At 40.2% G+C, this 26,145-nt stretch overlaps 1 protein-coding gene across 2 annotated transcripts in view; it reads left to right on the forward strand.

Moving 5' to 3' along the window:
• The window catches only part of ARHGEF9 (Cdc42 guanine nucleotide exchange factor 9), a 137,604-nt gene that overhangs the window by 103,743 nt on the left and 7,716 nt on the right, over positions 1-26,145 (forward strand). The window contains exons 7-8 of one of the 2 annotated variants that reach the window (XM_062183233.1): positions 1,008-1,139; positions 18,494-18,737. In XM_062183233.1, coding sequence (XP_062039217.1) covers positions 1,008-1,139; positions 18,494-18,737 — 376 coding nt within the window. The remainder of the gene's footprint in view (positions 1-1,007; positions 1,140-18,493; positions 18,738-26,145) is intronic. The other variant, XM_062183234.1, reaches the window with a different exon arrangement.

Consider the following 26,145-nt stretch of genomic DNA (forward strand, 5'->3'; position numbering starts at 1 on the left):
AGAATCAGTCCCAGGCTCTATGGATAACAGAGCAACTGAAATATGCAGCCATGAAATTTCCTATTTAATCAATAGATTTTAATGAACTGAGAGGAGATAAAAATAATTAATTATAAGTGGATTCTGTTTTTCTCCCTCTTGTCATCATATTTTTGCTTGCTCTTCCTTGTCACTTCCACTCATCTGGGAAACAGAGATTTCTACCACCTGGTCAGGCTTACTCTTTGAGTATTAGAAAGAGACCAAGGGGTTCTAGTCCCGGTCAGGGCACCGGATTCTGTCCCGGTTGCCCCTCTTCCAGTCCAGCTCTCTGCTATGGCCCGGGAGTGCAGTGGAGGATGGCCCAAGTGCTTGGGCCCTGCACCCGCATGGGAGACCAGGAGAAGCACCTGGCTCCTGCCTTCGGATCAGTGCGGTGCGCTGGCCGCGGCAGCCATTGGAGGGTGAACCAACAGCAAAGGAAGACCTTTCTGTCTCTCTATCTCACTGTCCACTCTGCCTGTCCAAAAAAAAAAAAAAAAGAGAGAGAGAGAGACCAAGGGACCAGGGCAGGAATTGAGAGACTAGGACTGAAAGGGAGCTTCATAGGAAATAAGATAAAGGAAGAATGAGAAAGATTCAGAGAGAGAGAAAAAGAGAGATGGGCAGGGGGTAGTGCAAGGAGAGGGAGGAGACAATGAGAATGAATGGGAATAAATGAACTCATGGCAACTGATTCCTCTAGGGCCAGAGGGCAACAGACATAGAGAAGTTACAGCAGTCCTTGAAGGTGGGGCTCATTTGGCTTCAAAGCGAACAAGAATATGAATTGTCTCAGGAAGTTGGAAACTTCTCAGGAGTTGTGAAGCCTTTTGAGGATTCCCAATAGTCACTTCTCCCTTATTCCTCACTAGGCCTTTCCTGGAATCTTCCTATCCTAATCTACTCTCAGGCTGGGGTGCCTCCAGGTAGGGTACAGGACCATCCCACTTGCCCCACTGCTTCTTACCATCACATGTGCTTCCCAGGGCGAGGACATCCTAGACAGGAGCTCGGAGCTGATCTACACTGGGGAGATGGCCTGGATCTACCAGCCCTACGGCCGCAACCAACAGCGGGTCTTCTTCCTGTTTGACCACCAGATGGTCCTCTGCAAGAAGGTAACCCCGCCCCCTTCTTCCCTGAGGGAAATGGGCCCCGCAGGGGATACTAGCCACTTCTCCATCACCCACGCTCTCAAGGGTGTTGGCACAAACTGCTGGGAGAGAAATAGACAGGAGATTGGCATATCAGGAGCACTGCATATTACAGGCAATGCTGGCTTGTGGACAATGAAATCTTGAAGTTAGAATATATTGTGTTAGTGGGGTTTGTTTACCCTTTATCCTCATGACCCTTATGGTGATCCCTCTTACTCCTTTATATCTGGAGCTGAGAGTCTGCTAGTTTGTACCAGTTATTAAAAATATGAGGTATTTCTATCACAGTTGGTAAACGGTAGCTTCCTTGAGTACCTTTCCCCATTTCCACTCTAATGTCTCTGACCACTTGGCCCCTCCATGCCCTAGGAACTAAGAAGGGGCCTCCTACTTTTACCCAGACAGGTAGGTACCTTTGTAATATAGGAATTTCCCCCGTGTATTTATCTAATTCCTACACAAGGTACATCAGTTCCCCACGACTCCCAACCATGCTCTCCCCCACCCTCCCTTCTCTATAATCCTTGAGGAGAGTCTTTTTTCTTGTCACTGACTCCTGGATAATTCTGTGAATGTTCATTTCTTGGCATCCTTGAATGAGGGATAGGATATGGGACGTGTTTTCATTCCTCCTTATAGGATATTGTTCCCCCTGCCTCCTCACTCAGGACAGGGAGTTGAGACCAATTTTGGTTCTCTTGACTGACTGGGAAAAATTTGGGACAAGAAAAGGAGAAGGCAGGTAAAAAAAAGTCAGAAAAAATGTATGAGAGTGCTGGAAATAACTTCCCAAATCCACTGTCCAACTTTGACTTTCTCCATCATGCAGTCTCTTTGCCCTCTCCCTCACCCAGTAGCAAGTGCTGAGTCATAAAACATAACATTCAACACCAATTTGTTTTCTGGACTAGAACATGAACCACACGTTTATTTTATTTTTCCCAGAAACCTTTTATTTAAGATATGCAAACTGAATGCATTTCATAAATACAAATTTAGGAACATAGTGATTTTTCCCACCCTACCTGCACATTCACCCTTCTTCCTCCCCCTTCTCCTATTCCCATTCTTATTTTTTACTAAGATATATTTTCAGTTAACTTTAAATCCTGTTCTCTGCGTGTGTTTGCATATGCCATCTCTTGTATCACATTTTTACTGATTTGCCTTCTACAGTGAATTGAGGGAACAACTTGGTTCATACTGCCTTAGTGTTAGGTGATAAGCTCTGAATTCCAGCTCTGGAAACAAAAGACATCTAGTTAATGGGGATAACTACCTCATTCTAGAGCTGACCCTGGAAGAAAAAATTTTTGAATCTGGAGCAGTGCCTTCTTTATTGCTCCCCCCAGCTTTTCCCAGGACTTCAATAAAATCTGAAGTGTTTTTTTTTTTTTTAAAGTTGATTGATTTCAAAGGCAGAGTTAAAGAAAGAGATAGTTCGTCCATTTGCTGGTTGACTCCCTTAAATGGCCACAAAGGCCAGCACTAGTCCAGGCCAAAGCCAGTAGCCACAAATTTCATTCAGGTCTCCCACATGGGTACAGGGACACGGACACATTAATAGGGAGCTGGATTTGAAATGGAGCAGCCAGGACTCAAACACTACCCATATGGAATGCTGGCATTGCAGGCAGCAGCTTAACCCTTATGTCAAAATGCCACTCCAGGAGGTGGGATTTTGGGGGGTTAGTTTGGACACCCAAGGATATTCTCAGTATATTACCTGTCACCAGCCGGCATGGTCTCATTTTTCTGAATAAGATATGTTCATGCTCAGAAAAATTAGTCACAGATAAAGACAGCAAACAATTAGGAACCTGTTTTATTTGGGGGTTTACCACTTCCCCCAGATCCTGTTAATCTGTCAACTAAGGCTAGTTTACTAGCCAAAATACAGCAGAAGACCAATATGGAGTGGTGAATCAACTCTAGCCCAACTAGCAAGTGACAATGATTAGGAAGAAAATGAGAGTCAGTGGAGTACTTGAGAGTTCAAACCAACCTAGCTGGCAGGATGAGAGAAGCAGGTACATTTTCTTTCTGATGGGAGCTCTCTTGCTCTGGCAAGAACCACAGACTTTCTTCCCAAAGCAACACTAGCCTAGCATCTGGAAAATAAAAGCTACTAACTCTGCATACTGAGGTCTCCTTAACATTGGTTTGTCATAGCATGAGCAGCTATGAACTAATTGCTTACAGGCCTTTAAAACTGATGTTTTTGTTGAGGCTGTGGTTAAAGACTTCAGTTTCTTATCTGTGATAGGCCATTTAGCAGATAGGGTGTATACTTTGGAAAAATGATCATGGGACCCAAAGGAGGTTTTCAAAATGATGAAGTATTTTGTCCACTGAGTTGTTTCGGGGAAATGTTGCCATTACCAAAGCTGGGAAGAATGAACAGAGCTTCCTAGAGGTGCAGATTCCTTTGGAAAAGGAAAGGCAAGGACCAGGACTAAGGCAAAGAGGGTGGGGCTTCACCTCAGACACACAATTTAAATGGATGTCTGAAAGCTTTATATCAGGGCCCGTGTTGTGCTGCAGCAGGTTAAGCCACTGCATCTCATTTGAGTGCTGATCCTGGCTGTTCTGCTTCTGATCCAGCTCCCTGCTAATACACCTGAAAAAGCAGCAAAAGATGGTCCAAGTACTTTGGCCCCTGCCACCCACATGAGAGACACAGATGGAATTCCAGGCTCTTGGCTTTGGACCATTAAAGCCATTTGGGGAGTGACTCAGTGGATGGAAGATCTCTCTGTCTCTCTCTCTCTCTTACTCTGCCTTTCAAATAAATAAAATAAGTCTTAAAAAATAAAAATGAAAGCTTTGCATCCTTTTTTATAAGGAAGAAAAGGGGGAGCAAACCAGCTAAATTATCAAAGGCAACTACATTAAGCTTCCTGATAAGCACATATTTAAAATGAAGAGGAACAAGGCTCCTAGCAAGTGACTAGGTAATATATAGCCTTCTGCATATGATATGTTAACAGTAGCTACAACACTAGCTTCATGAATCCCAGAGTGAGTCAAAGTTAGTTTTAAAATGTTTAAGACATTATAAATCATTTTTAAAGATCTGTTCAAATAATGACAAAAAAAGAAATGATAGTATGAAAATGCCCTGCTTGAGGCAGACAATTTAGTATTAACAGAAGAATGTAAATTCCTTCTCTGTCTAGGAAAAGAGAGCATAAACCTTGAATAAAATGAATTGAAGCCCAAAGGATCTGATATTGTAAGAAAACACATCACTGCTGTGAATTCTTTTATACTCGAAATATTTATTGTGCCCTTACTCTATGCCACCCTGCTATGCCTTTTTAAGGCTTGTAGCCTAATAGAATTTACGTGTAACGTAATTTAAAACTACATAGATTTCTGAGCACTGAAATAATTCTCGTATGTCTCTGGGGGGAATTGCTATAGGTAAACTTGGCAGAATTATGTGTCCCAGAAAATCTATGAGAACACTTATAGATAAGAAAATGTATCAGCTTTCAAAAGAGAAAATAATATTGCCTGTAAAATATAGATTGAAAAAAGGATAACAATGAACTAGCACTGATTGAGTGTGTCTGTGATGCTCTTCTAAGAACTTGCAATTAAGACACCTACATCCCATGTTCAAGTGCCTGGGTTTGAGTCCCAGCTCTGGCTCCTGACTACACCTTCTTGCCAGTGCAATTCCTAGGAGGCAATGCTGATGGCTCTAGTAAATGGGTTCCTGCCACCGACATGGAAAACATAGGTTTCATTCTTGACTCCTATCTTCAGTCACCACTGTTAAGGCATTTGGAAAGTTAACCTAGCAAATGGGAGCTCTCTGTGTTTCTCCCTCTGCTTCTCAAATAGATTTTTAAAAATATAAGACAGACAGAAAGGAACATTCTTTAATTCTCGCAACAAACCTATGGGGTAGGTACTATTATTATTCCCATTTCAAAGATATATGATGTGAGACAATGACTGACAGAATCAAAATTGAATCCAGGCAAGCTGGTTCCAGATTCCACACTGATAACTTCTATGTCATTATTGCCATTGAATGTGTGTGAATATTTAAATAAATTATTTAACAATATGTACATATTTAGAAAGAGATGCAGTAGTGGGGCCGGCATTATGGGGTAGTGGGTAAAGCCACCACCTGTAGTGCTGGCATTCCAAATAGACACTAGTTTGAGTCCCAGCTGCTCCAGTTCTGATACAGTTCTTTGCTATGGCTTGGGAAAGTAGCCCCTGCACCCACATGGGAGACCTGGAAGAAGGTCCTGGGTCCTGGCTTGGCCTGAATTGGCCCAGCTCCGGCCTTTGCAGCCATTTGGGTAGTGAACCAATGGATGGAAGACTTCTCTCTCTGCTTCTGCCTCTCTCTAACTCTGCCTTTCAAATAAATAAATAAATCTTAAAAAAGACAGAAATGCAGTGGCCACAGGGGCTCAGCACTGATTTCCTAAGAGCAAGTCATACAACTCATTTCAATTTTTCCAATTGCTAGGTAGGTTGATGGGAGGATTTTAGTGGACAGAGCATGAATTTCAGCCTGTCATTTCAGATTCTACCATCATTTACTTGCAGAGAGATACAATGTTGAGTGATGGTAAAGCATTAACTATTATAGTTAAAGAACTCTGGGCTCAAATGCTGATTCTAAACACTCACTAACCATGTGATTTGTAGCAATTGATTTGTTCCTTCCTGTACCTTCATTATATAATTTGTAAAATGTGGAAAATAACTATAAGATTGTTGTGAAGAATAAAGTTGATACATATAAAATGCATGATAATGTACCTAGCACCTGGAGTGCTCATTAATCTTAGTCTTCTCCCACTCCCAACAAAGCAATAGGCAGCATTGTATGGTATTGAGGTCCCCAGTACTAGGTGTACCTAAGTGTTAGCTAACTATCTGATCTGCACTTAAGGTCATGTGGCCCAATTCCTATTGAACTCTTAAGATTCTCTTAATTCCCAGTCACTTATGTAGAAACTTACACATTTTCTATATTGGGATTTGTAATTGAATGAGCCACTTAGAACAACTTGAACAGCTTGTGCAGCTTGTACAGCTTGTAGCTTGTTTCTCTCTCTCTCTCTCTTTGTGTGTGTGTGTGTGTGAAGGTACTTTTAAGATGACAACTGCAATACATGGGAAAGACACTGTTGGCTTTTAATCATGTGACATGTGACCTCTTCTCTAACTTTTGCTTTCCCTTCTCTTTCCTTGTCATTTTTCTTTCAAAAAATCTAGATAATACTCTTTTTTTTCTCTTTCTTATCCTCTGAGATAGCTGTCTCTGCTGCCTTGCCTCATTGTCTTTGTTATTTAGGTTTTGCACATATTTTGTTATTTTCTTCCTGATGTGATTATTTTGATGCTTTGTGTAGATTTTTTCCTTGTTGTTTTCTTTTTCTCTCTTTCACTATTTACTGTGGAAGGGAGTAGAGTCTGTTTCCCCAGTCATTTGCTAATGTCTTTACAGCCTTGTAGTTTCCCTAAACAATCTTTTCTCTGAATCCTCTGTTCTCAGTAGTACCAGTCTGGATATGCTTTCTTGTCCCCTGTGTCATAATTGTTCTGCATTTCTGCTGCTTACACGATATTCTGAGAGATCAGAACTAAACAGCATGCTGAAAGAGGACTTCTGATCAGGGAAGTTCCTACATTTCCATGGTTTCTTTTTACACTGAAGGTCCAGAAGTAGAGGATGAGCCACTTCGGACAACTCAGAAATATAGCAATAGCAACACATATGGGCATAGAACAGAACAGAACAGAACAGAAAGAAGATGGGGATTTGAAGACAGATTACCAGGATATCAGACTCTATTCTATCCCTTATTGACTCGTGTAACATAGATCCAGTTCTGTAATGTTCTCCTTATTTTCTTAAATGTCAGCTGAGGATAATGGTAGAACTTATGCTTAGAAGTTTTGGGGGAACCCCCTGTGGTAATGGGAAGCAGTGAAGTATAATGTTAAGAGCATAGGTGCTAGCATCAGACTAGAGGTCACCAATCCCTTTTCTACCATGAGCTATATGATCTTGAACAAACTCTCTGTGGTTAAAGTTATCCCCCTCATTTTCAAAATATGAATGATAGTAGAATCTACAATGAAGGAAGACAGTGAGGCTTAAATGAGACAATAGAGATGCATAGTTATTACTTAATAGATGTTAGCTATTATTGTTATAGTAGTGTATATGCAATATTACTAATCATTCATATGGCAAGTTTTTATTAGAAGACAATATAGAACATTAGTTAAACCAAAGGACAAATTTTAGAGCCAGAGAGCCTGGACTCAAAGGCCAGTTCTGCCACTTAGAAGCTTTTATTACTGGTAAGTTTCTTAATTGCTCTATGTTGATAATTCTTAATCAAATGAGTTTATAATAGACCCTACCTTGTAAGATTGTTATGATGATTATTTAAATTAATAAATGCAAAGCACTTATGGTAGTGCTTCATATACAATATATGCTATTTAGCTGTTCACTCTTGCTGCTGTTGTTATTGTTATAATTATGTTGTCACTATTAAGCAGGTACTGCATATAGGTACTAGAATATAGTGATAAGCAAGATAATCCCAGTCCCAGTTCTGTGTACTTTCCTTAGGATCTGGAGAGAAAACTGGGGTGATCTAGGCAAGGGGTACAGAAACCAGGACCCCCTCTAACCACGGGAAAGGTGGTCTTTATTGACAAATAAATGCGGCAGGCTGTAATCCTGAACAGTTGAATTCCTCAGCAGCTGTCATTTGCACAAAATGACCTGTTCTGGCTAGAAGCTATTTGAATTATGTAATATAAGGGATGGAAGTAGGCCCCTTGCTGGGACCATGGGTTAGGGCCAGGGCCGTGGTGTCTGCAGACTGCCAACACTCTCATTGGAGAGATACTACCTCCCTTTATATCCTCTAACTCAGAGGAACATAAAAGAAAAGGAGGGAAACTGGCATCCTATTAGAAATTAAAAACTCTGGGGCTGGCATTGTGGTGCAGCAGGTTAAGCCACTGCTTGCCTGCAACACTGGCAACCATCTGAGTGCCAATTTGAGTCCCAGCTGCTTCTGTGAGTTCCAGTATACTTCCTATCCAACTCTTTGCTAATGTGCCTGTGAAAGCAGCAGAAGATGGCCCAAGTGACTAGACCCCTGCCACCCACATGGGTGAACTGGATGGAGTTCCAGGCTCCTGGCTTCAGGTTGGCCTAGCACTGGTTGTTGCAGCCATTTGGAGAGTGAACCAGTGGATGGAAGATTTTCTAACTGTCTCTGTATATGTCTGTCTCTTCCTGTGGCTCTGTAAGTGCTTTTCAAATAAATAAATCTTTGAAAAAATGATAAATTTCATTAGGTAGGAAAGTTGTGATGATATAAATAGAATATGTTTTGAGTACTTACTCACCATATTTTTCAATGGTTTATTTATTTATTTGAAAGGCAGAATGCCAGAGAGGAAAACATGCAGAGAGAGAGAGAGAGAGAGAGAGAGAGAGAGAGAATCTTACATCCACTGTTTCACTCTGCTAATACTTGAAACAGCCAAGTCTGGAACAGGACAAAGCCAAGATCCAGGAACTCCATCTGGGTCTCCTATGAGGGTGTCTGGAACCCAAGTACTTAATCATTTCTGTCACATCCTTGTACTTGGCCTATACTAACCTTATGCTTAAAAACTTACTTTCAACCCTCTAGGAAGCTAAGAATAGCAGGCAACGGGAAAATTTTAATAATACCTCTCTCTGGTCCTATTCTCCACCACAGAAGCAGAAAGTCTCGCTACTCCTTGTCATCCTTAAATACTTATAGTAATAATAGGAGGTGCAGTGGATGCTTGTAAGGTAGCTCCAAGATCACGCACATCCTTTCCATTTCTGGAAACTGGCAAAGGTGTTGAAAACTGACAATGATTATGACATACCAGTTTGTGGGAAAGGAAGCTATAGACCGAATTTGGGAACAGGGACATTGAGACTGCCTATGTTTTAGCAAGGTATACGCCAACCTATTAGTTCTGTTGTTCAGAACTAAATTTCCAGATCTGCATGACTGTGTTACATATTATAAGACAGAATTCAGGATCTTTCTGATATCTTGATAGCTAGATCTCCTTCTGAGATCAAGACAGATTACATCTATCCATTATCCATAGCTTATTGTGCTTTTGTGGTAGGTTAGCCTAACAGGGTGTACTTTTTGTATATTTGTCTCACAAATTGTTCCTGAGAATTGTGGAATTCAGTTTATAGGATCCACTCCATCCTTCTGTTCAAAACTGAGCTTGTGTTCCTTGAACATGGTAAAAGAAACCTAGGCTCTGAAACAGGCTGGAGGCATCACTGGCCCTCTCTGTACAGCTAATCCCCTCCTCTCCTGGGAATTTGATGTTGAGGGTACCAAATGATCATAACTCTGCATTCTTAGCTTATTTATATGGACAATCATTATGGGAGGAAAAAGAAAAATGTGATAGTTGTTTTTGTAGAGCAAACTTTATATTTCCCAGCCTGGGGTTTTGAGGTTGACAGAGCTATGTTGAAAATCTTTTAAGATATCCTTCCTTAGCTCTATTGAAAAAATTCAGTGTACTGCTCAGTATGAAGAGTTAGGATTGGGAATGTGGGTGGCCAGAGGCAGATCTTTTGTTGGTAGCCTGCAGCTAAGAAGTGAGGCATGTCAGGCGATTCAGTAGAATGGAAATGGTTTAATTAAACTGTATTATGTTAATTAAAATTAATAAGCATTTCTGATTCTGTCAGGTTGACTGAAAGGCCAGATACAAGCGGAAAGGATGGAGAATTAGCCAGAAAAAGCCCTTGTGACTAATAGAGAACATCTGTCAGGACAGTCTTCATCCAGACTCAGCCACATCATGTATCCCAGGTGTGGAGGTGCTGTCAGAGGAGAATGAGGGCAATTCTTATAGGAGAAAGGACTGAAAAGCCACTGAGAAAGACTTATGAGAGCTGACACTCCATTGGCTCATACATCTTTTCATCTATTTCTCTGTTTTCTTTTTCTAATTTATGAAGTATTTGACATTCAAAAAATTGTCAAAAAATATAATAAGCACCCATGTACTTATTCTCCAATTTAAGAAATAATTCATTACAAATACAGTCTTTCTCCTCCCTTCTCCTTCTGCTTCCCTTCCTTCCTTCCTTTCTTGTCCTCTATTTTCTGCTCAGTACTCTCTTGGGTATATATTATTATTATGTATTTCTTTGTAAGTTTAATATGTATGTTGGTATCCCTAAACATTATGTGATATGGTTTTTAATGCTTTTAAATGGAACAGATAGAGATGACTTGCAACTATAAAGAAAAGAAACCTGGGGAATGATGAGCATGCGATTTAGGATATAAGGATAACTTAGGGTTGTTACTTTTAGATTGTGTCATATTTATTGCATTTTAACAATAAGTAAGTAAATAAATAAGTAAGAGTGCAATTCTTGGACTAATAATGAGTGTGTCATGGGCAAGAATTAGGATTAATCCAGTTCTCTGTGCACAAGAGCAAAACAACAGTAATAAGTAAGCAACATACTGTTTATATCCATCTATAATGTTTACTTTTCACATAAGATGTGTGAGATTCATCTATGCTGATATGTGAGCTTCTTCTTACCTCCATTTTTTCTTCCTGGACTAGGCCTTATCTAACATCCTTAGAATGCTAAGTGTTAGTCCTTTAAATAATCCTGCCCAGCCAGCAGCGTGTGGCCTCCTTGTTACTCTTATTACTTATCCCCACTCTGATATCCAGGATCATTGTCCTGCATTGGTTTCTGAGCATACTCCAGGCAATAAATGACCTCATTTCATGCCATTAGTAAGCCTGCAAATATGTTGGAAAAGTCCTTGCTAGTAGTGCTTATATGATTTACATTCCATCAAGAGTCTTAGAAACATACCCAGGGATCAACACTGGGGTCCTTTGATATGGGATAGAGGCTTTTTCTCAGTGTATCTACTTAACCTACCTGTCCATATTAGATTGGTTTTTTTTTTATTAAACTTTTATTTAATGAATATAAATTTCCAAAGTATAGCTTATGGGTTACAATGGCTTCCCCCCTCCCATAACTTCCCTCCCGCCCGCAACCCTCCCCCCTCCCGCTCCCTCTCCCCTTCCATTCATGTAAAGATTCATTTTCAATTCTCTTTGTATACAGAAGATCAGTTTAGTATATACTAGGTAAAGATTTCAACATTTTGCCCATATAGCAACATCAAGTGAAAAAACTACCATTGGATTACTAATTATAGCATTAATTAGCAATGTACAGCACATTAAAGACAGAGATCCTACATAATTTTTTTTTCAAAATAATTAATTTTCTATGCCATTTCCATTTTAACACCAGGTTGTTTTGTTTTTTTTTTTTTCATTTCCAATTCTCTTTATATACAGAAGATCACTTCAGTATATAATTAGCAAAGACCTCATCAGTCTGCGCCCACACAGAAACGCAAAGTATAAAAATACTCTTTCAGTACCAGTCCTAGCATCACTTGGCTTTAGACGACACATTAGGGACAGATCCCGCATGGGGTGTAAGTACACAGTGACTCCTGTTGCTGACTTAACAATTTGACACTCCTGTTCATGGCGTCAGTAATCTCCCTGGGCTCTAGTCATGAGTTGCCAGGGCTATGGAAGCCTTTAGAGTTCGCTGACTTTGATATTGTTCCGATAGGGTCATAGTCAAAGTGGAGGTTCTCTCCTCCCTTCGGAGAAGGGTACCTCCTTCTTTGAAGGCCCCGTTCTTTCCACTGGGATCTCATTCACAGAGATCATTCATTTAGGTCTTTTTTTTTTTCCATGATATCTTGGCTTTCCATGCCTGCTATACTCTCATGGGCTCTTCAGCCAGATCTGAATGCCTTGAGGGCTGATTCTGAGGCCGGAGTGCTGTCTAGGACATCTGCCATCCTATGAGTCTGCTGTGTATCCCACTTCCCATGTTGGATCTTTCTCTCCCTTTTTGATTCTATCAGTTAGTATTAGCAGATACTTGTCTTGTTTGTGTGATCTCTTTGACTCTTAGACCTATCGGAGCTATCAATTGTGAGCTGAAATTGATCACTTGGACTAGTGCGATGGCATTGGTACATGCCATCTTGATGGAATTGTGTTGGAATCCCCTGCACATTTCTGACTCCACCATTTGCGGCCAGTCCGATTGAGCATGTTCCTAATTGTTCATTTCCTCCCTCTCTTTTTCCACTCTTAGATTTAACAGGGATCACTTTTCAGTTAAAATTTAAACACCTGAGAATAATTGTGTGTTAATTACTGAGTTCAACCAATAGTACTAGAACAACAACAACAACAACAAATACTAAAAAGGATAGAGTATTACATTGTACATCTAAAGTCAGGACAGGAGCTGATCAGTTCATTGTTGCTTATAGTGTCCATTTCACTTCAACAGGTTTCCCCTTTGGCGCTCAGTTGTCACAGATCAGGGAAAACAAATGATATTTCTCTCTTTGGGACTGGCTCAATTCACTCAGCATGATGTTTTCCAGATTGCTCCATCTTGTTGCAAATGACTGGGTTTCATTGTTTCTTACTGCTGTATAGTATTCTATGGAGTACATGTCCCACAATTTCTTTATCCAGTCTACTGTTGATGGGCATTTGGGTTGGTTCCAGGTCTTAGCTATTGTGAATTGAGCTGCAATAAACATTAATGTGCAGATGGCTTTTTTATTTGCCAAATTAAATTCCTTTGGGTAAATTCCAAGGAGTGGGATGGCTGGGTTGAATGGTAGGGTTATGTTCAGGTTTCTGAGGAATCTCCAGACAGACTTCCATAGTGGCTTAACCAGTTTGCATTCCCACCAACAGTGGGTTAGTGTCCCTTTTTCCCCACATCCTCTCCAGCATCTGTTGTTGGTAGATTTCTGAATGTGAGCCATTCTCACCGGGGTGAGATGGAACCTCATTGTGGTTTTGATTTGCATTTCTCTGATTGCTAGTGATCTTGAACATTTTTTCATGTGTCTGTTGGCCATTTGGATTTCCTCTTTCGAAAAATGTCTATTGAGGTCCTTGGCCCATCTCTTAAGTGGGTTGTTTGTTTTGTTGTTGTGGATTTTCTTGATTTCTTTGTAGATTCTGGTTATCAATCCTTTATCTGTAGTATAGTTTGCGAATATTTTTTCCCATTCTGTTGGTTGCCTCTTCACTTTCCTGACTGTTTCTTTTGAAGTACAGAAACTTCTCAATTTGATGCAATCCCAAATGTTAATTTTGGTTTTGACTGCCTGTGCTGTTGGAGTATTTTCCAGGAAGTCTTTGCCTGTGCCTATATCTTGCAGGGTTTCTCCAATGCTCTCTAATAATTTGATGGTTTCGGGTCGTAGATTTAAGTCTTTAATCCATGTTGAGTGAATTTTTGTGTAAGGTGAAAGGTATGGGTCTTGCTTTAAGCTTCTGCACATTGAAATCCAATTTTCCCAGCACCATTTATTGAATAGACTGTCCTTATTCCAGGGATTAGATTTGGATCTTTGGTCAAATATAAGTTGGCTGTAGATGTTTGGATTGATTTCTGGTGTTTCTATTCTGTTCCATTGGTCTATCCATCTGTTTCTGTACCAGTACCATGCTGTTTTGATAACAACTGCCCTGTAGTATGTCCTGAAATCAGGTATTGTGATGCCTCCGGCTTTGTTTTTGTTGTACAGGATTGCTTTGGCTATTCGAGGTCTTCTGTGTCTCCATATGAATTTCAGCATCATTTTTTCCAGATCTGAGAAGAAGGTCTTCGGGATCTTGATGGGTATTGCATTGAATGTATAAATTGCTTTTGGGAGGATAGACATTTTGATGATATTGATTCTTCCAATCCATGAGCATGGAAGATTTCTCCATTTTTTGGTATCCTCTTCTATTTCTTTCTGTAAGGTTTTGTAGTTTTCATCATAGAGATCTTTAACGTCCTTGGTTAAGTTTATTCCAAGGTATTTGATTGTTTTTGTAGCTATTGTGAATGGGATTGATTTTAGAAGTTCTTCCTCAGCCGTGGCATTGCCTGTGTATACAAAGGCTGTTGATTTTTGTGCATTGATTTTATATCCTGCTACTTTGCCAAACTCTTCGATGAGTTCCAGCAGTCTCTTAGTAGAGTTCTTTGGGTCCCCTAAATAAAGAATCATATCATCTGCAAAGAGGGATAGTTTGAGTTCGTCCTTCCCGATTTGTATCCCTTTAATTTCTTTTTCTTGCCTAATAGCTCTGGCCAAAACTTCCAGAACTATATTGAATAGCAGTGGTGAGAGAGGGCATCCCTGTCTGGTACCAGATTTCAGTGGAAATGCTTCCAACTTTTCCCCATTCAATAGGATGTTGGCCGTGGGTTTTTCATATATTGCTTTGATTGTATTAAGGAATGTTCCTTCCATACCCAGTTTGCTTAGAGTTTTCATCATGAAAGGGTGTTGTATTTTATCAAATGCTTTCTCTGCGTCTATTGAGAGAATCATATGGTTTTTCTTCTGCAGTCTGTTAATGTAGTGTATTACGTTGATTGTTTTGCGAATGTTGAACCATCCCTGCATACCGGGGATGAATCCCACTTGGTCTGGGTGGATGATCTTTCTGATGTGTTGTTGCATTCTATTGGCCAGAATTTTATTGAGAATTTTTGCATCTATGTTCATCAGGGATATTGGTCTGTAATTCTCTTTCAATGTTGCATCTCTTTCTGGCTTAGGAATTAAGGTGATGGTGGCTTCATAGAAAGAATTTGGGAGGATTCCCTCTTTTTCGATTGCTCTGAATAGTTTGAGAAGAATTGGAGTTAGTTCTTCTCTAAATGTCTGGTAGAACTCAGCAGTGAATCCGTCTGGCCCTGGGCTTTTCTTTGTTGGGAGGGCCTTTATTACTGTTTCAATTTCTGTGTCAGTTATTGGTCTGTTTAGGTTTTCTATGTCTTCCTGGCTCAATTTAGGGAGGTTGTATGTGTCCAAGAATCTGTCCATTTCTGATAGATTTCCCTGTTTGCTGGCATACAAGTCCTTGTAGTAATTTCTGATGATTCTTTTTATTTCTGTGGCGTCTGTTGTTACGTTTCCCATTTCATCTCTGATCCTATTGATTTGGGTCTTTTCTCTTCTTTTGTTAGTTAGTTGGGCCAATGGGGTGTCAATTTTGTTTATTTTTTCAAAAAACCAGCTCCTCGTTTGGCTGATTTTTTGTAATGTGTTTTTGGATTCAATCCTGTTGATTTCTTCTCTGATTTTAATTATTTCTCTTCTCCTACTGGGTTTGGGTTTGGTTTGCTGCAGATTTTCTAGATCCTTGAGATGGCTTGAAAGCTCATCTATTTGGTGCCTTTCCAATTTCTTGATGTAGGCACCTATTGATATAAACTTTCCTCTTAACACTGCTTTTGTTGTATCCCATAGGTTTTGGTATGTTGTGCTGTTATCCTCATTTACTTCCAGAAAATTTTTGATTTCTCTTTTAATTTCTTCTATGACCCATTGTTCATTCAGGAGCATGTTGTTCAATCTCCATGTGTTTGCACATGCTCTAGGGATTCCTGAGTTGCCAATTTCCAATTTCATTCCTTTGTGGTCTGAGAAGCTGCATGGTATGATTCTAATTCTTTTGAATTTGCTGAGACTTGCTTTATGGCCTAGTATGTGGTCAATCCTAGAGAGGGTTCCATGTACTGCTGAGAAGAATGTAAAGTCCTTAGATGTAGGATGAAATGTTCTGTAGATGTCTGTTAGATCCATTTGGGCTATAGTGTCATTTAAATCTACTGTCTCCTTGTTGATCTTCTGTCCTGTTGATCTGTCTATCTCTGAGAGTGGAGTATTGAAGTCCCCCAGTACTATTGTATTGGGGTCTAAGTCTCCCTTTAAGTCCCTTAACAAGTCTTTTAAATAAGCTGGTGCCCTGTAATTAGGTGCATATACGTTGAGAATCGTTATATCTTCCTGTTGAATGGATCCCTTAATCATTATATAGTGCCCCTCTTTGTCTCTCCTAACAGTTTTTGTGGTAAAGTTTATGTTGTCCGATATTAAGATGGCTACGCCCGCTCTCTTTTCATTTCTGTTGGCGTGGTATATCTTTTTCCAGCCTTTCACTCTCAGCTTGTATGGATCATTGTTGGATAGATGGGTTTCTTGTAAGCAGCAAAAGGATGGGTTTTGTTCCTTAACCCAATCGGCCAATCGGTGTCTTTTAACTGGACAGTTCAAGCCATTAACATTCAATGTGACTATTGAGAAGGAGTAACTTTGCCCTGCCATTTGCCAAAGATATTTTTTAATATATGGTTTGAGATTCCTGTGATCTTTTGCTCTGAGGTTTCCTTCCTTTACCTTCTTTCATATTGGTGACCGTGTTTCTGTGTTTCTGTATGTAACACATCTTTAAGCATCGTTTGCAGGGCTGGACGAGTGGCGACAAATTCTTTCAATTTCTGTTTGCTGTGAAAGGTCTTAATTTCACCTTCATTCACAAATGAGAGCTTTGCAGGATATAATATTCTGGGCTGGCAGTTTTTCTCTCTTAGTACCTGGGCTATATCTCGCCATTCTCTCCTGGCTTGTAGGGTTTCTGATGAGAAATCAGCTGTAAGTCTAATTGGAGATCCTCTGAGAGTAATCTGGCGTTTCTCTCTTGCACATTTTAGGATCTTTTCTTTGTGTTTCACTGTGGTGAGTTTGATTACGACGTGTCGTGGTGAGGATCTCTTTTGATCATGTTTATTAGGGGTTCTATGAGCTTCCTGTACTAGGATGTCACTGTCCTTCTCCAAACCTGGGAAATTTTCTGCTAGTATCTCACTAAAAAGGCCTTCTAATCCTTTCTCCCTTTCCATGCCTTCAGGAACACCTAGAACCCGAATGTTGGGTTTTTTAATAGTATCCTGTAGATTCCTGACAGTATTTTTTAGATTTCTGATTTCTTCTTCTTTTCTTTGATTTGACTGTTTCCTTTCCTGTTCTCTGTCTTCTAATTCCGATATTCTCTCTTCTGCTTCATCCATTCTGTTTTTAAGGCTCTCTAATGTGTTTGCCATTTGATCTATTGAGTTCTTCATTTCATTGATGTTTTTTGCCAGTATCGCAGTTTCCTGTTCCACTAATTTTTTCATTTCATTTTGATTCCTCCTTAATATTTCATTTTCACGGGAGAGATTTTCTATCTTGTCCATTAAGGATTTCTGTAGTTCAAGAATTTGTTTTTGAGAACTTCTTAATGTTCTTATGAATTTTTTAAAATCTGCTTCTTGCATTTGCTCTATCTCTTCATCTGCATAATCTTGCATTGGCGTGTCTTGATCACCTGGGGGCGTCATAGTGCTTTCGTTGTTCTTGGTACCTCCGCTTCTATGTTTCTTGCTTGGCATGTTGGAGATAATTTGTGGTGTTTTTGTTTTTGTTTTTTTTTTTTCTCTCGTTATACTATGCCTCTAAGTGAGCTGTCTGTTTAGTTGGAGCCTTAGGGGCTGTGATGGGTGTGGCCAGAGAGCTATGCTTGTTTCTTGAGGTTTAAGGCTGTGTAAAGAGCGACTCTCCCAGAATACTTGCTCCTTGCTGGGATACTCTCTCTCTCTCTCTCTCTCTCTTTTTTTTTTTTTTCTTTTGACTCAGTTGGGAGTGGAGTTGAGGGTAGTTGAAATCTAGCCTCTGTGAGTATTCGTTTGATCTACCCCTGGGACCACACAAAGAGTTTATGCAGCCCTCAATGTGTTCTCCAGTTTCGCTAAAGATACTGAGTTTGGCTGAGCTTTACATATGTAAAATCGCGGTGCTCTTTGTTTTGCTTGGTGAGTGAAGGGAGAGGCCTCTGTTCCCCCTCCCCCCAATGTCTCGGACTTCTCAGGTCTTTGTCTTACCCTCCTGGGTTCCCGCGCTGGCGAGATTCTGTGGCTCTGGCTCCGCTCCCGCAGCTGCCGCTCGGCTTGTCTCGGTTGGTTTTCCACGCGGTGGGTTCCCTGTAAGTCCTCTGTGTCTCATCCACAAGATCCGGAAGCGTTTCCTCTGCAGTTTTTTTTCTTGAGTCTTTTCCTGAGGCTACAGTAGTTCCACTTTTATGAAAGTTTATTTTCCCAAAGTAAGGCACACGTCCTCACTATCCGCCATCTTGGCTCCGCCCCTCATATTAGATTGTTAATCTAACCTGCCCAAATTTAGACCAAACCAGTCCCTATTGATATTCCAAAACAATGATAATGTTAGTGTCCTGCTATGCCTATATGCCAACTCTCCTGGAACTGACATTGATGTATCTCCAGCAAAATTCTTCTGTTCCTTCCCACCTAGGACCTAATCCGGAGAGACATCTTGTACTACAAAGGCCGCATTGACATGGATAAATATGAGGTGGTTGACATTGAAGATGGCAGAGACGATGACTTTAATGTCAGCATGAAGAATGCCTTCAAGCTTCACAATAAGGAGACTGAGGAGATACATCTGTTCTTTGCCAAGAAACTGGAGGAGAAAATACGCTGGCTCAGAGCTTTCAGAGAAGAGAGGAAAATGGTACAGGAAGATGAAAAAATTGGTAAGTCACCTGAGAAGAGAAAGAAGAATGTAACTATATGAACATACAGGATTTGAATTGTTTTTCTTTTTTCTGGAGTCAGAGGGAAGAGAACTAAGCCATTTTGGTGGTTCCTGATTATTAGATTCCTTTTAGTAAATATTAATACCTTCTAATAGTCAGAGATATGTGAGAGTGACAGATTGGCCTCTCGTACTGTCTCATTACCAGATGGGAATATTATACCGAGCACCAACCTCAGGCTTGATTTTCTCAAACACACAAGCATGCATTAACAAACAAACATCAAAGCAGTTTTACAACCTCTTCTATAGTCTCAATGACATCTCAGCTCTCTGTCCTTGAGTACATGACATCATCCTCTATGAAAATGTCAGCCAAGGCAGAGTGGGTAGTTTTTAATGAGAGGATGCAATCAACTTTCTTTTTTTAAGATTTATTTATTTAGTTGAAAGTCAGAGTTACACAGAGAGAGAAGGAGAGGCACAGAGAGAGAGGTCTTCCATCCACTGGTTCACTCCCCAGATGGTGGCAACAGCCAGAGCTGTGCCTATCTGAAGCCAGGAACCAGGAACTTCTTCTGGATCTCTCACATGGGTGCAGGGGCCCAAGGACTTGGACCATCTTCTACTGCTTTCCCAGGTCACCGCAGAGAGCTGGATCAGAAGTGGAGCAGCAGGGACTCGAACCGGCACCCATATGGGATGCCGGCATGGCAGGCGGTGGCTTTACCTGCCACGCCACAGTGCCAGCACCTGCAGTCAACTTTCTAGTCAGTATCCAGTGACAAAATCCACTAATATGGACCAAGACATAGGACCTATTTTCACCTGGAAGTTTCAGATTCTCATCTGAGTGGCATAGGCTGTAAGACCCACTAAATTCTTATACCCAGTTCTTATGTGGGCTGAAGTGTTGGTGAGACATTTCTGGCTGGTATACATCTTGAATAACATTCATTTTATTAATAAAAATTTGTTTCTAGCATATGTTCAGCTAATTAGGCCTCCTGAATTAAGGTGGCAAAACTGATAATTGTAGAGGCCTCTGGAGCAAAGGCTTCTGAATGTTTGATATGTTAACAAATCACCTCTAGAGTATTTATTCCTGATTAGCATACTTAAGATATTAACTAAATGCCCCCAAAAGTATATATTAAAACTACATGCACATACATATCATGCTGTCTGAACATATTTTATTTCTTTAAAGATATATTTAAAGGTTTATTTATTTTATTTGAAAGAGATACAGAGAGAGTGAGGGCGGTCTTCCATGTATTCATTCATTCCCTAAGTGGATGCAACAGACAGGGCTAAGCCACGCTCTGCCAGGAGCTTTATCCAGGTTTCCCACATTGGTGGCAGAGGCCCAAACTTTTGGGCCATCTTCCTGCTGCTTTCCCAGGCACATTAGCAGGGAGCTGGATTGGAAGTGGAGCAGCCAGGACATGAACCCACACCCGTATGGGGTGCTGGCTTTGTAGGTGGTGGCTTTACCCTCTGTGCCACAATGCCTGCCTCTGTGTCAACATATTTTAAAGCAAATTGTATAAAGTATAACAGGTTATTAAACTATGACCATTTGTGTGACTTTGAGTCACACTAAATTTAACATACTTTTTGGCTTGGAACAGGTTGTTCCCCTTTTGTGGGGGAATGTACCTAGTAGAAATATTTTTTGTGGGCTGGCGCCATGGCTCAACAGGCTAATCCTCCGCCTTGCGGGGCCGGCACACGGGGTTCTAGTCCCGGTTGGGGCGCCGGATTCTATCCCGGTTGCCCCTCTTCCAGGCCAGCTCTCTGCTATGGCCCGGGAAGGCAGTGGAGGATGACCCAAGTCTTTGGGCCCTGCACCCGCATGGGAGACCAGGAGAAGCACCTGGCTCCTGGCTTCGGATCAGCACAATGCGCCGGCCACAGCAGCCATTGGAGGGTGAACCAACAGCAAAAAGGAAGACCTTTCTCTCTGTCTCTCTCTTTCACTATCCACTCTGCCTGTTAAAAAAAAAAAAAAGAAATATTTTTTGTGTTGCTTCCAAATGGGGGTTTAAGCAGCATTTTCTATAGCTTTATGTATTATATGGTGATATTTTGGTCTCTTGTTCATGATCCTTTCCCTGGCATAGAAAATACCAAACAGTCAGGCTTCATAATTCCTTAAGAAACAGCACCATTTCTGTCTGCCCCACTCCTTATGGTAATGGAATAGTACTTTAAAATGTTGTATGCTCAAGCTAATAGAAACCATATCTGGAAAAATAGACCCTACTCATTGAGTCTTATTTGAAATAGTTCTCCTTTCCTTCCATGTAAGAGATTGAAATGGTGCAGAGGCAAGGAAAGATGATCAGAAAGGCACATTAATTATAGTGTTCTCTTCAAATCTTGGATAGAAAATTTACATTGATAACTCAACTTTCAGCCCCATTATAGCCAAATTGACTTTAGTATATGGGTACTTCATTGAGACATGATGTGGAATGGTATAGAAATGTTGGTAGCTACTTCTCCCAGTAGCAGGAATCAGTGGTCACTGAGCCTATCTAGGCTATTAGAGACATTAAAGGAATAGTCTTAGTGTGCAAACAGACACCTAAATCAATTTAAGGGCCCCTTCCATTTATTCTGACTTTGGCATGATGTCTCCTACACAATGCTCTAATAACCTGCAACTGTATGAATCTGCTACCAACAGAAAAGCTTCTAGAAATTACTTCCTGATAGGCCTGTGTTTATCTTTTTAAAATGCATTCAATCACTTTCATCATAGAAAATTGTAGGGGGACAGAAGACACAAAATATATAAGAAAAAATTAACATTCACACATGAACATACTATTCAGCGATAACTTTTGTAAACATTTTCATTTATTTCCTTCTAGTCATTTTTATAATGACTATTATATAATAGAACTATAATAATAGAGCCAGTGGGATGACTGAATCTATTGTTCCTGTTCTCCTCACACCTGCTTCTCCACAGTAGAAAGATCTAATTTTGGATCCTCATTCTTTCACAAAACATTATATCGCTAGCATTTCCACCAAATAATTTAATAGTTTAATCAGTATTTTATGATTATCATATATATATTTACCATAATTTATTACTTTTTATTTTATATTTTAATTATAAAATTAATACATGGTTCCTATCTAAACTTATATGGAAGATTATAAAAAATTTAGCATTCTTTCCTTTTTGTTACTTCAACACTATGTGAGACAACTAGTATTAGCAGTTTAGTATGCCTCTTTTTATATGTATCCCATGCTCCTGTAAACACATACACATTTTTTTAATTTACAAAAATGATATTATACATATTACTCTGCAACTTGCTTATTTGAAACTTGATTTATCATGAGTAACTTTCCAGATAACTACAACTCTGGTCAGTCAGGGTTCAACCAGAGAAACATAACCAATGTATTATTATTGAGAGATTTATTATGGGGCCAGCACTGTGACACAGTAGGTTAAGCCTCCACCTGCAGCACCACCATCCCATATGGGTGCCAGTTTGAGTCCTGGCTGCTCTTCTTCTGATCCAGCTATCCACATAGCCTGGGAAAGCAGTAAAAGATGGCCCAAGTGCTTGGGCCCCAGCACCCACGTGGGAGACCTGAATGAAGCTCCTGGCTCCTTGGCTTTGGATTAGCCCAGCTCTGGCCATTGTGGCCATTTGGGGAGTGAACCAGCAGATGAAAGACCTCTCTCTGTCTCTCTCTATATATATCTGTAATTTTACCTCTCAAATAAATAAATAAAATCTTTTAAAATAGTGATTTATTACAAGGTATTGTCTTATGTGGTTGTTAAGGCTGTCTAAGCAATTCTGAAATCTGTAAACTGTCAATCAGAAATGGAAGATCATGGGCAAGCCAAAACCATGGGCATAGGCCAAAGCTGTTATCTACAGGCAGTCAGAGAAGATGTTGAGAAGGATGGAACTCTGCAGACAAGCTTCGTTTCACAGACAGAATTTCTTCTCTCCCTGAGGGAGCCCTCAGTCATGCTTTTAAGGACTTTCAGCAGATTCAGTCAGGTGTATCCAGATCATCCAGGATATTCTCCCTTATAAAAGTCAATAGATGGGGCCAGCACTATGGCACAGTAGATTAATCTTTGCCTGTGGCACTGATATACCATATGAGCGCCAGTTCTAGTCTTGGCTGCTCCTCTTCCCATTCAGCTCTCTACTATGCCCTAGGAAAGCAGTAGAAGATGGCCCGAGTCCTTGGGCTCCTGAACCCACATGGGAGACCTGGAAGAAGCTCCTGGGTCCTGGCTTTGGATCAGCTCAGCTCCAGCCATTGTGGCCATTTGGGGAGTGAACCAGCAGATGGAAGACATCTCTCTCTCTCTCTCTCCTCTGCCTCTGCCTCTGCCTCTGCCTCTCTGTAATTCTGCCTTTCAAATAAATAAATAAAATCTTTAAAAAAAAGTCAATTGATTGGGGTTTTGATTATATCTATAACATACCTTCATGGCAACATCTATATTAGTGACAAACATAGTTTAATCAGATTGACATTTCAAAAAATGCCATCACATTTCTCTCTTAAATGGCTGTGTAATACTAATTATTATGCTGCAACTCTTCCCCTTTTGCTAGACATTCATTTTTTCCAGCTTTTATTTTCTACTTTATTTTATTTTCACTACAGTTATTGCTCTGATAAAATATCTGTGTACATATCTCATTTCATATTGGTGCTTTTTTTGCTGTAGAATAGATACCCTAAAGTGGAACAACTAATGTGAGGATATGAACAGTTTTAATTTTTATGCATACTTTCATATGCAATTCAGGAAAAATTGTAGAAATTACACTCCCAGCATGATTTTACAGGTACCCTTTCTCTGTGTCTTCTGCAGTACTGGATAGTATCTATTTGTTTCAGTTTTCCATTCTCATCTAGCAAGACTGAAATGAGTTTTTTGATATACCTGCTATTTATTTTCAGTTCTTGTTTAGTGAATTGCCCATTCATACCTTACACTCCTTTTTATTTTTTGTCTTTTTTTAGTATAAATTTGCAAGAACTCTATATTGGGATAGTAAAACTTTGTAAGTCATGAGTGTCACATACTTTTCCCCAGGTCATTTATTATTTGTCTTTTAAGTTTGGTTCTCATACTTAGTTGTACAAAACTTTAAATTTTTACTTCAACAAATGTATCTTTCATTCCTTTAGTGGCTTGTGTGTTTAGCCTAAGAAGATCCTTTCTCACCAACACTTTGCAGTTTACTAATTTTTTTTAGTTTTAGAACTATAATCCATCTGGAATTTACTTATTGTATATGGTATGAGGAAGGAATACCATTTGTTTTGTTACTGGTGGATAGGCAGTGTGTCAGCATCATATATTAAATAAATCATCTATTTCCCACACAATTAAAATGCTACTTATACAGAGCCCTCATATAATAACTTTCCATGCATACTTGAATTTGTCTTTATGCTTTCTACTCTGCTTCATCATTCTATTTGTCACTACTTGTGTCAAGAAAATAGTCTTTATTATACTAGTCTGAGAAATATTAAATCCTTGGGGGGATCAATACTCATTCACTCTTCTTTCATCATTGTTTCTTAACAGTTGTTAGATGTTTATTTATATGATAATGAAATTCATTTTTCTAGGTCCCAAACAGGTTTCATTTTGGCAGAGTATTAAATGTGTTAATATGTGACTTCTTGACATTTTTATAAAGATTTCACATTCAGGAACATGGCCCATATCTTTTTATCCAAGTCTTGTTTTATCTGCTTCAGGAAAGTGGTATAGTCTACTTCACATAGATTCTATACCTTTTTACCTCTTGTATTACTTTTGATAATCTATTTTTCTTAAAAATCATTAATTTCCTCTGGATTTTCAATGCAATACTATATATATATATATATATGTATATATATATAGTGCTTATATACATATATATACACACGCAATTTTGTCTTTTTTTTAAGATTTATTTTATTTATTTGAAAGAGTTACAGAAGGGGGAGAGAGAGAGAGAGAGAGAGAGAGAGATCCTCCATCCGCTGGTCCACTCCCCAGATGGCCACAAAGGCCAGAGCTGCACCGATCCAAAGGCAGGATCCCGGAGCCCCCTCCAGGTCTCCCATGCAGGTGCAGGGGCCCAAGGACTTGGGCCATCCTGTACTGCCCTCCCAGGCCACAACAGAGAGACGGATCGGAAGTGGAGCAGCCAGGACCTGAACCGGCGCCCATATGGGATGCCAGCACTTCAGGCCGGGGCTTTAACCTGCTATGCCACAGGGCCGGCCCCACAATTTTGTCTTTTTTTTTTTTTTTTGACAGGCAGAGTGGACAGTGAGAGAGAGACAGAGAGAAAGGTCTTCCTTTGCCATTGGAGCCAGGGACCAGGTGCTTCTCCTGGTCTCCCATGCGGGTGCAGGGCCCAAGCACTTGGGCCATCCTCCACTGCACTCCCTGGCCACAGCAGAGAGCTGGTCTGGAAGAGGGGCAACCGGGACAGAATCCGGCACCCGAACCGGGACTAGAACCCTGGGTGCTGGCGCCACTAGGCGGAGGATTAGCCTGTTGAGCCACGGCGCCGGCCAAAATTTTGTCTTAGTATTTTAATTGATTCCACAATTGTGGTTCTATCTTTTCTCATTCCTAGTATTTCATATTTATTATTTTCTTTTTATGAAAGAATTATTTATTAATTCGAAAGTCAGAATTATACAGAGAGGAGAGGCAGAGAGAGAAGTCTTCTATCCGCTGGTTCATTCCCCAATGGGCCACAATGGCCAGAGCTGTGCCGATCTGAAGCCAGGAACCAGGAGCCTGTTACAGGTCTCCTACATGGGCACAGGGGCCCAAGGACTTGGGCCATCTTGTACTGCTATCCCAGGCCATAGCAGAGAGCTGTATCGGAAGTGGAGCAGCTGGGACTCCAACTGGCGCCCATATAGGATGCCGGAGCTTCAGGCCAGGGCAGTAACCCACTGCGCCACAGCACCTGCCCCCATATTTATTATTTTCTAACAGTTTTTGAATCAGGTTTATACTTCGTTAATTTTGATTTTAAAAAATAATTAAATCATTTAGAGTACATTTTCCTTTGAGTAAAGCCTTAACCATATCCATAGATTTTTGATATAAATTATCCTTTTGTTCATTTTTTAGATAATTTGTGAATTCAAGTATAATTTCTCTTGATTGAGGGGTTATTCAAAATACTGTTACTTCCAGTGTTTCGGATATTCATTCTAATAATAAATGTTATCTCTCTTATAAATTAGCTGTTCTTTCTGTCTTTTAGCCTGTACGATTTTTTCTTTATCCTTGACGTACTAATTTCACTAAGTAGTCAATGTTTTGGTAGGTGTGTGTCTGTATTCTAATCCTACCTGGGACTTCATAA

Source organism: Lepus europaeus, chromosome X (genome assembly GCF_033115175.1).
Source record: "Lepus europaeus isolate LE1 chromosome X, mLepTim1.pri, whole genome shotgun sequence".
Taxonomy (NCBI): Eukaryota; Metazoa; Chordata; class Mammalia; order Lagomorpha; family Leporidae; genus Lepus; species Lepus europaeus.